The following is a 12,347-nucleotide window of genomic DNA, read 5'->3' as shown; positions in this document are numbered from 1 at the left end:
ATTTTTGAAGCATCTTAAGAGTCAAGGAAAGTCGAACAAAGGCATGCTCGATGGCTGGAATTTATTGAAACATTTCCGTACGTCATCAAATACAAGCAAGGTAAGGAGTATATAGTTGCAGACGCCTTATCCGAAGGTATATTCTTCTTACTTCTCTAAATGCAAGGTTGCTCGGTTTTGAGTATGTCAAGGAATTGTATGCCAATGATCATGACTTTGCCGATGTGTTTGTTGCTTGTGAAAAGGGAGCAATTGGTAAATTTTATAGAGTTGATGGGTATTTGTTCAAGGGAAAATAAGTTGTGTGTGCCTCAATGCTCTATGCGTGAATTGCTTATCAAAGAATCACATGGGGGAGGGTTAATGGGGCACTTTGGTGTCAAAAAGACCTTAGCAATCTTGCTTGAATATTTCTTTTGGCCTAGGATGCGATGTGATGTAGAACGAATTTGTGATAGATGGTATCGCTCGTAAGAAGGCTAAATCCAAAGTCTTACCACATGGGCTTTATACGCCTTTGCCTGTACCTAGTGAACCATGGGTAGACATCTCAATGGGCTTCATTCTGGGACTGCCTAGATCAAAGAAAGGTAAGGAAGCAATATTTGTGGTAGTTGATAGGTTTTCTAAAATGGCTCATTTTATTCCTTGCCATAAAACTGATGATGCCGCTCATATTGCTGATTTGTTCTTCTAAAATGGCTCATTTTATTCCTTGCCATAAAAGTATTGTTTCTGATAGGGATGTAAAGTTTCTTAGTTACTTTTGGAAGGTCTTGTGGGGAAAGCTTGGTTCTAAGTTGTTATTTTCTACAGCTTATCATCCACAAAATAACGGTCAAACTGAGATCGTTAATCAAACTTTAACTCAATTGCTTCGGACTGTTATTCAAAATAATTTGAAGAGTTGGGAAGATTGCATGCCTTTCATTGAGTTTGCATATAATAGAACTGTGCATTCATCTACTGCATATTCACCTTTTGAGATAGTTTATAGTTTTAATCCACTAACTCCTTTGGATTTGCTACCTTTGCCTATTGATGCAAGAGTTAGCCTTGATGGGAAGAAGAAAGCTGAAATGGTGGAAGCAACTTCATGAACGTGTTAAGCAGCACATTGAGAAGAAAAATGAGCAATATGCATCTAAGGCTAGCAAAGGACGAAAGCAGGTTGTTTTTGAGCCAGATGATTGGGTGTGGGTGCATATGAGAAAGGAGAGGTTTCCAGCACAAAGGAAGTGCAAACTGAATCCTAGAGGAGATGGTCCATTTCAAGTTCTTGAGAAGATCAATGACAATGCTTACAAGATAGATCTTTCAGGTGAGTATAACATTAGTGCTACATTCAATATTGCTGATCTTTATCCCTTTGATATAGGTCATGATTCAAGGATGAATCCTTTTGAGGAAAGGGGGAATGATGCAACTCATCAAGAGGAACAAACTGAGTCAAGTATATCAAGTGATCCTTTACACATTTCAAGTGGGCCTATTACAAGGTCCAAGGTTAAAAGACTTAGAGAAGCTCTGATTGTGCTTGTTCTAAACATATGGGCTAGGCAAGCTTCAAGTGGATCTACAAATATAAAGCTGGGTTTGAGCAATTCACAAGCAGTCATCAATGTCATTCAAATAGAAGATGGGAGCTGTTGATGACACTTGGGCCAAATCTACCATAAATGAAGAAGTCTTGCTGAATTTCATACATGGGCTGATTCATTTGAACCTGGACTTCATTCATTTGAACTCAACATGGTGTTTTATCTTCATTTAATGGGCTGCACGAATTTATGAAAACTTTTCATCATTTGAAACTTCTCATTAGTTGCTTTGTCTTTCCCATGCTTAGAGGGATGTTTCAAGGTAGTTAATTAATGCTTTGTGTTTCCCATGCTTGGAGAGGTGTTTCAAGGTAGTTAATTAATGCTTTGTGTTTTCCATGCTTGGAGAGGGGTTCCAAAACTAGTATTTATATTTGAGGTCATGTAGAGAATAAAAACAATGAGTTTATTCTGAATTTCAAATTTGAGAGAAGCTTTCTCTTATATTCTTCATTGAACTGCCTAAACTTATCAAGGATTGATCAACCTTGTGACATTTCAGCACTTTGGGTCCTTGTTTCATCATATTCAAGAGTTCTAGTGGATCATCCAAAACTCTAGTTTTTGCTTTCTTGGGGTTAGAATACTATCTTGTCCGTGGATTCTAAGGATCTAATCCTTGCGGGTTTGCATCAGCTATGCTTAGCAAACATACAGATAACAAATTAGTATTTTTTTCGACAAGAAATCTCATTTCTAATTTATTTTATTCTATGATTTAGTGTTTAGACTAGTCTAATAATGTTGTTAACTTCGATTATAAATAAAATCAAACATATTCTTTGTTTTTATCCACAACTAGATTTAATCGAATTATTTGAGTATAAGGTGCACTTACTTCCATATTGGGAGGAAAAGAAAAAGATCAAGTGCAAATAAATATTCCTCTGTCCCTAACATTTGACTGCAATTATAAATTCTACAACCCAAATAAAAGGCAGCATGCATTGTTATTCCATCTAATCTTTGAGGAACAAAATATTTCTCCCCAGATACCCAAGCATGTGCATATTCATGAAAGGCAAAGCGAGCACTTAAACCACAACAAAATATCATTCATCTAGTGTAGATCCCAGCAGACAACTACATCGTTTCCCCTTCCCAGAATCAAACTTCCTCACAAAATTAAATGCTTCTACTTTGAAGTTATAACTAGGAAAACATAGAGCAGCCGTAGTCCCATATAACTCATGCAAGATCTGGTTTATATTAAACCAACGCAAGACCTCCAATAGAGTCCTGCTAATGCAACATCATATGCGCGTCCGAAATCAAAAGACTGTATTCAACTTTCAAAATAATAAGCAATGACATGCACTATGATTCCACCAACTGCACCGACATAATTCACAAAATCCATGAATGCTTGATCCATTACACTTCTATATTATGCTTGCATGCTATTAACTACTCATCAGTTTTCACACATTCAGATTTTGCAAAGTCCAAAACACACAGACCAAACAATAAAATTTAATTCCCAATCCATTAAACACTTCAGGCTCGTATTAATTTTACTAGCCCAACTACTAGTAAACAAAAGGTTCATAATACACCGTAAAGTTTAAGCCCAAGAAAGAATGCAGCTGTCTTCAAGTGTCTGGCCCTCTCTGTATGGAGACACTTAGGAAGGGAGAATTTTTTTTCCACAACATTGTTTTACTTTTATTTTCATAATGCACCACAGTTACCATGACTAGCAAATTAGAATACCAGCGAAACAGGAAGTGCCAAGGGAATTAGATTTCCTGGAGAATGGCGAGAGAATAGTAGCTAACTAAAAATGACATAAAATACAGAATTCTGAAGCATGATTTCACAAGTGGACCATTTCTGTAGTTTTCTCCAAAGAAACATATTTTTCCAACTCTCCTTAGTATTAATGTGGCTCCATGATCTGCACGATACTACTGTAAAATTAGGTTCAGCATGTTTGCCAGCTCAACTCTTACACCTGAATTTCTTGGTTGAATCCACTACTTTACACGAACCACATAAGAGTACTGTTGCTCTTTAGTTCCCACAGGTCACCTTTGCTTGGCACTTTCTTCTACTCTTGTAAGAGCATCCGAAAACACATCTATTGCCCAATCTTTCACATCCTCCTACAAACCAAAATATGCATCTGCAGTTTAGTTGTCAGACGAACCAAGTAAACTAATAGACACTTTGGGGGAAAAAAAAGAAAACGAAAATTAAGTTCCAACTCCAAATAGGAGATAAGATGATATTAAACAAAAAAAGTTCACCCAAATTCCGGTGTCTTTCTGCCAAATAAATTCTCTTACGACTTTTAAAAACAATATGGAAAGATAACACAGATTTCAAAAGCAATCAAGTAAATCAAAGATACTCTAGTTCATAAAGATTAGGACATATGACTATTTGAAATAAGGCAAAAAGGAGGACTTTGGAAGGTCCCACAATTATGGTTTGATGTACAAAAAAATAGAATGTTGAATAAATTATGCACTCAATAAACTAGATAAAACCAACCAGTTACATATAAATGTCTATAGAAACTAACCAAGTGGACTGGTTCTCCAGTTCTTATACGTGCATTTGGACGAGCAAGCTTAGACTCAAAAGGAGTTCTTGGCCTAATTTCCTGAATCTCATCCCACTCTTCACGAGTAAGCATTCTCACTGTCCCTGTTCCAGGAGGAGCCTTCTGTATTTTGCGCTCCAGCCTTTCTTGTGCTTTGGATTCATCATACTGCCCAAATATAAAAGCAATACCGAATGAAATTCATAAAATTGGTACATAGATAAATGGGTTCGAAAACCATGAAAAGAGAAGCAGAGTCTACAGTATATTTTATTTTGACAAGTGAATAAATGCAGAATGCGTGCTCCAATGCAAAGATGATATTACCAATCAATAACTGAAACATTGAAAGCTCTAAATATAATACATCCTCCGCCTCAAGTATTTTAGCTAGATGGAGCAATATCACAATATAGAGAAAAATTCTCCACTACAAATCTGTCAGACATAGACATCGTTATTTTTTTCAGTCCAAATCTAAAAATACTATAAAAGTAAAAAAATTGACTCTTAGATAATATGAATTCACAGATAGTTTAACTTACTTAGAGAGATAGAGAGAGACTCAAAATTTATCAAATACAAATTTGTTTAAAGGTATTAGAATAAAGTCATGCACACAAACATTGTCATTAAACAATAAGAACTACTGTGTCTTTGCTTTGATACAATTCAAAGTTAAATGCAATGATACTTGATTCATGGATTGACAACAGAACTTCTTCTTCTTTTTTTGTTGGGGGGTGGACGGAGAATTCCCCTTCTTCTCATTGCAACAATGATCACATGCACATAAAGAAATGGGGGAGAATGATATGAAAATCTTCCTCTATATTGTCCTCCGATGATGAGCATTGAAGGGGAAAAAAGAAGAATTTAGATGCTTGGTTCTATTTTATGTTCTGTCGCAAATCCAACCAATAATGATACAAAAACAATCATGCTTGGATCCGCCATTATCTAGCTTATCTCATTCCCTGGATATGATAAGAGAGTTCATATCTATGATCATTACTAAGAGAAAGTATGATACATGATTGAGAGACATTGGATTAAGAGAAAATTTGTGATAACCTTAATGAAAAGTAAGACCATGCCGACCGCCTTTTAGAACAAAACACCACTGAATTTTCAAAGAGAAATTACAGTCATCTAAAGGAACTGCCCAATATGTACACTAGGCTTTGAATTCTTACCATCAAAACCCAAATAGCCAGAGAACAGAGATTCATTATGAAATGGTAGGACAGGCAGATGACTTGATCAAGTTAGGGAGCCACGGGAAAGAGGATGCAGGGTAACAGGTAAAAAGTTTCAAAAAGATTAGAATAGAGGGTGTTAAGAGGGAGGTTATGGATTTTAAATGTTTATATGCACATCTTATTAGATAATAGAACACTTATTGGAAAAATTCGCAAGTTATGAATAATAGTTGTGAACAATAAAATGAAAAAATCCAGCTACTAATTCAAAAATGTGTTCTTTTTAATATACTGTAGATTTTCACATTCTAATTATTGAAAAAAAAGTAAAAAAAATCTAACATTGATCACTTTCATGACATTGGCTTGTGAAGTCCAGGAGAACCAGTTGACCGGCAACATATTTGATTTCTAGGAAACCTCATAGTTGGATAAGAGGCAGATTGATTTCTTAACATAAGCTCAGTTCCCCACTACAGATACAGTAAGCACATTAATGCAAGTTTTGTCATGTACATATATTCGATTAGACTGTTATATGAGCAAGGGGATTGGCTCCGGGTGTAGGTAGGGTAAAATTTGCAGGGGTCATGCAAATACATGGGCCCCTTCCCTTCTGCCGAGTTGTTTAGAAGGCGCTTTCCGTTCTACGGTCCCTCGGAGCGAAGGGTTAGGCAGGTAGTACGGGCCCTCTGACTTCCAGCTATGTGCTGACGAAGATTGAAGGAAAAAAAAAAGGATTGTAAGTATTGAGACTGTTAGCCCCGTCCATTCATAACACAATCAAAACAGCGAATTAATGAATACAGCAACTTTCAACACTTAGAATTCCCCTTAATGGAAATCCCTTCTAGCGAAGATAACAATACTATTTTGCAAAACTACGCTTCACAGAAAATCCTGCACACAAAACATGTCTTCATAATCATAGCAGAATTAAAACCCTACCCTCCCTAATAACTTGCATCTGCACGGACAACCGTAACCTCTCCATGGAATCCTTGGCAATTTAAAACCTCATGTACGCTTTTCCCCGAACGAAATTAAGAAGTAAGCAGTTAAGAAAATTAAGATAGCAATCCAAATATGTTGGCTATAATAAACAATAAAAAGAAGCAGAAGATTTAATTAGGGTCATAGTTAGGACTCAGATTACGAAGACAGAACCCTAGCACCGCATCAGGTAACCAAAACGCAATCTTTTTTTCAAATTCAGAACTTGCTTAACAATTACATACCATCATGAGGACCTTGGCGAAGAGGGCGACGGCGACGGCGGTGAGGACCATGGGCATGGAGGCGGTGTCGAGCCAGGAGCTAGACTCCGGCACTTGCACAAATAACTCGTCCCGTGCAGGGTCCCGCCGCCGCCGCCGCGCCCTCTCCCGCTCCCCGATCCGCGACCTCAGCAGGTCACCCGGCGCGCCCTCCGACGCCGCGCAGATCGGCCTTCGGGCCCGCAATAACGACCGGAGCATCGGTCGAACACCTGGTGCGTTCGCAGATCAACTCGCTTTTCCTCCTCCACCCAACCCGGACTCGCTTCTCCGTCTCCAGTCTCCACCCAAACCCAGACCACACCATTAGGGGATTCTTTATTTCCAGCCTAACTTAAACCTCGCTCATGGGCCGCCCTGTCCGGGCCAGAGGTTTAAGGCCCGCCAAGAGAAAAATAAACTAAAGTAATAAATATATACGAGAAAACATTTTTATTTTTTAAATTTTTTTTAAAAAAAATAGAGCTTCAAGAAGCAAAGGTTTATTTTTTAAAAAATATATATATATAAAAATAAAAACATAAGATATCAATAATTTTGTGCACATGCTATCTCCAACATCAATCTCCATGTAATAATTAGGATTGAGTATTCTTCATCTAATAATTTATAATTTTGTTTATTGGTCAAGCCAGTTAGTAGTCCTTATCTATCGATAAATATCCGTAATGCATGTTAGAACAAATAAATAAGCTATAAGAATCAAGAATTATCAATAAATCTAACATAGGATTTATTGATAATTAATATATTTATTTATATATTAAAACATAATAAGATTTATTTATAATAAGAAATATATTTTAATGCATATAATTAATTTAAAAATATTTATTAACTCATGTAAATATATTTTAATATTCGAAATAGCTGATATTGACCGTATTTATATAGTAAGTAGGACATAAATAGCCAACAAATGGACTGAGAAAAAAATATATTATTACTTGAATTGTTTACTCAAGAGCATTATTAAAAATGTGGCAACTTCCCACATAAGATTACCTCCAACAAATTATAATGATCTTTTTTTGATATTATTTTCTGGAGTAATATTTCCATCAACCAAATACAGTAAAATTTATTTTCTCCTGCAATCATTTTTTTCCAGATAAATAATTTTTAAGAATCGTCAAATTATTCTATAATCTAACATATACTAACCAAAAGAGCCCTAAGAGCAATTAATAGTTTGAAATCCCAATTTCCCACTCTAACCCACCTTGATGAACTAATACCGACATGGGGAGTCGCATGGCGTGGGTTGAATGTTTTAGCGAGAGGCAAGCACTTAGGTGTTGGGAAAGGTGGTGTTTTACATGCTTATCAAAGTTCGGAAGTGGTCCGCTTCTATTACCTAAGCTTCTAAGCTTCAAGGGAGATGTGGGCTAATCTTTATATCTCATGGCATTCTACAGTGGTGTGCTTTTTTTAACTTGGTTACCATGGTGAACAGCTTGATTAACGTAATGACAAAATCTGCCAATGATGCTCATTGTAATCTTCTTACATGTGCTAGATTTTTTGCTGCTTTCTTGGCTGCTTATTCACATTCAATCATTTATTGGTGTGGCATCATGCATGGACAAATGTCACGGCTTCAAAAAGGGCAATGTGAATTGTTGAAACATGTTTGAGGTGACAATTTCTATTATGATTCTCCACATTATTTCTAGCAATAGCATCATATCAAGTTTGGTGTGTTTTGTTATTCTTCCAATGTCTCCAAGAATATCTATAACTTTAAGAAAATAAGGTCACAATTGCCTTTAAAGTTTCCTTCCTTTTTCGTATCCAAATATATCCGGATATGAATAGAAATGGATATCAATAAATAACTATCCGATCTGTATCCGAATATCTGGTTCCATTTGTAACCCTATTTAATTATATATAGTACTCATAAACTTTTAAAGAAAGTAAGTGACTATATTAACATGCTATTAATTTAATTTATCATCCACTTAATAATATCTTTGATTATGTGGTCATAAAGTTTAATTATCTAATTTATATCCATATTTTTCGTTTCTAATTTGTAGCTGTATCCATTTAAAACACATACAGATATAAATTTTTGCATCCGATTAATATCTGTATATGTATTCGTCAAACAAAACAAATATAGATATGAATATACTAGTATCCGATCCGATTTTAGCCCTAACTGAGATAGAGAAAGGTGATATATATTCTAATCTGATTTTAGACATGGTAAATTTTCACAAATTTTGTTACAATATGAACCAATATCTGGAGTAAATTTTGCATTTCTATTGTTCATTTTATTTTCAACTTCCTGATAATTTTATATTAAATATAAATAGTTTTTATGCCAATTGTTGTTGTTGCATCATCATTAGAAGAATGAAGATTAAAAGGGCAACAAATAAAAGTAGATGATTGCACCTTAACAGATCAGTAACGCTTGTCTTTCTTAATTTATCATATAAAAACATTATGTTTAACTTATTATTTTTAAGATGAAAATTATTTTATCATGCTTTGTTAAGTGGTAGGCAAAAAAAAAAAATCATGATTTAGTAAATATGCCATTGATCCTCATCCATGCCTTACTAACTAATAAGGCTGAGGGGCCAAAATTACCCAATATAGTAAAATATACTGCTACCTGCGCTTAGTAGCAATCTTGCAAGAGCCACAAAAACTCAGAGAGAGGCAGTGAGCATGGATCTCAAGGTCTCTTACTCAATATAGTAAAATATATTGCTACCTACACTTAGTAGCCTTTCATCTCTATTAAGTTCTTCCCATGCATAAGCACTCCATGAAGGAGCTACTAGCCTATATTACCATCTACTAATCCCAATGAAATAATTTAAGCTCAACATCTATCTATCTATAGTAGAAAGTTAGATTTGTTTGATAGATCAACTAATATTAGATTAAATAATAAGCTTTCTCAGAATTTATTATAATAGAAAGCAATAATTAGAGTAAAATTTTCAATTATTTTGTTCATTTAATTTTCAACTTCATGTCAATTTCATTTTTCCATTTGTAGACGCCATTTGCATTGTGGACAACATACAAAGAGCAAGTATTGCAAGACCTTAATGAAGATTAGTAATCAATATAAAGATATGAAAAGGATTATAGCAACCGAAACAGAGACAAGATAGATTTCAATCTAATTTTAGACAGATAATGAATTTTCTCAAATTCTATTACAGTATAAAGCAATACTTGAAGTAGATTTTAAATTTCTACTGTTCATTTTTTTTTCCAACTTGCTGTCATTTTTATGTTAAGTAGAAATATAAAGAGTGCTTTTTTTGTTGCTATTGATGCATTACCTTTACAAAAATAAATACTAAAAATCAACTAATAGAACTAGGAATGGACAATGTAGGTTGAAGGTCAATAAGTCATCCACACTCCTCTTGTTTGGTTAATCATATTAAATGAATAATTACGTTAAAGCTACAACTGAAAAATCCAACTTTATGCAATGAAGCTTTCGTAAAATAACTATCCTAATCTCTAATAGACCATAAATATGCATTTGAAGCTATTGATAAAACTTTCAGGGACATACTAAGATTTGAGAACTAAGATTGCAGTAACAAACCATATGATGATAAGGTTAACTATCTTAGGAGGAGATTTTAGACGTATACTGCATATTTTATCAGAAGGTAAAAGAGATGATATTATTTTAGCTTCAAAAAATAAATCACATATATGGGAAATGTAACAATCCAGGACCTCATCCAAAATGGCTAACCGGAAGGTATTATTTGGATTCCTTGATCCTGTATAAGTACCTAAAATCTACCCAGCGAATAACCGATGTGGGACTAAACACACGCCCGCACGGATCCTCACATACTTCCCTCGTTCAAGCTCTGATGTCCTCGTCAGGCTAAGGGTTCATATCTATTCAAATCTAATCACAAACACCACGATTGGCCCGTAGTCAGCCCCAATGGATCCATGCTGCAGTGTCCCCTATTCCACATAGGTTATGGGCCAGGTCCGCTCTGATACTATTTGTAACAATCCAGGACCTCATCCAAAATGGCTAGCCGAAAGGTATTATTTGGGTTCCTTGATCCTGTATAAGTACCCAAGATCTACCCAGCAAATAACCGATGTGAGACTAAGCACACGTCCGCATGGGTTCTCACCAGAAAATTACAAACTGTTTCTCCTCATGAAAAATATGAGAGTGAATCAGAATTTAGATAATTACGATTCAAGTGATTCATTATCTGAATTTAACAAATAGCTTTTGGATATCGTACATGGAACTGCATAAGTTGTAGCAAAAGATGGAGATTTAGAAAAATATGGATTAAATAAATTACCATGGCAATATCTTATTCAGGATTTCGTAAATCGAGCAGAGAAATTAGTACCTAACACACACCCATCCTTTCAATAGATGCTAGGAAATACAAATTATCTCAAGAAAAGAACTATTCTGATACCAAAGAATGATATGATTGATGAAATAAAATACTACATATTTCAATGGCTCCAATGTGATAAATATATATATATATACACATATATATAAACCCTGACCCAGTATGCAAAGCTTTATTTGTTATTGCTGATCAAGACTAGTTATATCCGGTGGAGTTTCTTAACTCTCTTAAATTCCTAGAAATACCAAATCATAAGTTAGATTTAAAGTAGGTGTGCCTGTTAAGAAATTTAAATCCAACATGGAAATATGCAATGGCACAAAATTGATATACAAACACTAAGAGACCTTGATAGTAGAGGAAGGAATAATCACATGTTCAAATATTGGAGCAAAGTTTCTGATGCCAAGAATAATATTGTCTTCTATATAATCAAAATGATAATTTATTCTGAAAAATAGGTGATTCCAACTGAATGAAGGATGTATTTTTCTAAAAATTCAAAATCCTTTCCCTGCAGCGGAAAAAAAATCAAGAGAAAAATTCTGCAAAATAACAAATAGAGTGATAGAAATACATATCTTACCACTAATAACCCAAACGTCTTGCCTCCCAAGAGATCCATGCTCACTACCTCTTCCTGAGTTTTTGTGGCTCTTGCAAGATTGATATACATAAACTAAGAGACCTTGATAGTAGAGGAAGGCATATTCACATGTTCAAATATTGGAGCAAAGTTTCTGATGCCAAGAATAATATTGTCTTCTATATAATCAAAATGATAATTTATTCCGAAAAATAGGTGATTCCAACTGAATGAAGGATGTATTTTTCTGAAAATTCAGGATTCTTTCCCCGCAGCAGAAGAAAATAAAGAGAAAAATCCTGCAAAACAACGAACAGGGTGATAGAAACATAGATCTCACCACTAGCAACCCAAACAGTTGCCTTCTAAGAGACCCATGCTCACTGTCTCTCGCTGAGTTTTTGTGCCTCTCGCAACTTTTACGTGACTTATAGTTCTGATGGCCAATCCTGGCTATTTATAACCATCACATAAAATCCTGGGCAATGATATGCATGGAATTTTTAGGGATCTCTATTCTCAGCCATAGGATCACTGAAAAATATTTTTTTTACAAAACCCCTTATATTTTTTTAATTCCAAATTTATAGGCTTCTGCAATTTGCAAAAATGTCCATCAACATTTTGCAATTGACCCTGAGAAAAGGAGATTAAATTTAGTGAAATTTCCTTTGCTTACAAATTTGTGTATTTATCCTTCTACCATACTATATTCCACATAAGCTGTGGAGTGATTGAT

The 12,347-nt window shown here is 34.9% G+C and overlaps 2 protein-coding genes across 2 annotated transcripts; one reads left to right on the top strand and one right to left on the bottom strand.

Annotated features, from left to right (window-relative positions):
• Positions 1-1,059: 1,059 nt before the first annotated feature.
• On the top strand, positions 1,060-1,653 carry LOC103716477. The gene has a single exon (XM_039128065.1). It carries the CDS (start codon positions 1,060-1,062, stop codon positions 1,651-1,653), a length of 594 nt encoding a protein of 197 aa, XP_038983993.1.
• Positions 1,654-3,050: 1,397 nt separating this feature from the next.
• Positions 3,051-6,922, bottom strand: LOC120111947. Its single transcript, XM_039130400.1, has 3 exons — positions 6,590-6,922; positions 4,129-4,317; positions 3,051-3,706 (listed from the first exon to the last, which is right to left on the bottom strand). Exons 1-3 carry the CDS (start codon positions 6,827-6,829, stop codon positions 3,629-3,631), a joined length of 507 nt encoding a protein of 168 aa, XP_038986328.1. The 5' UTR covers positions 6,830-6,922; the 3' UTR covers positions 3,051-3,628.
• Positions 6,923-12,347: the final 5,425 nt, after the last annotated feature.

Source organism: Phoenix dactylifera, chromosome 1 (genome assembly GCF_009389715.1).
Source record: "Phoenix dactylifera cultivar Barhee BC4 chromosome 1, palm_55x_up_171113_PBpolish2nd_filt_p, whole genome shotgun sequence".
NCBI classification, from domain to species: Eukaryota; Viridiplantae; Streptophyta; class Magnoliopsida; order Arecales; family Arecaceae; genus Phoenix; species Phoenix dactylifera.
Note: the sequence above shows the minus strand (reverse complement) of the source record. Positions and strands in the feature narration are given on the sequence as shown.

Excerpts from the sequence above, each read along its gene's own strand:
- LOC103716477 (XM_039128065.1), top strand. The coding sequence starts at position 1,060 with ATGGGAAGAAGAAAGCTGAAATGGTGGAAGCAACTTCATGAACGTGTT.
- LOC120111947 (XM_039130400.1), bottom strand. The coding sequence starts at position 6,829 with ATGCTCCGGTCGTTATTGCGGGCCCGAAGGCCGATCTGCGCGGCGTCG. Across the intron at positions 4,318-6,589 it reads TCGCCAAGGTCCTCATGATG|TATGATGAATCCAAAGCACA; the intron begins GTATGTAATTGT and ends ATATTTGGGCAG. Across the intron at positions 3,707-4,128 it reads CTGGAGAACCAGTCCACTTG|GAGGATGTGAAAGATTGGGC; the intron begins GTTAGTTTCTAT and ends TTTGGTTTGTAG.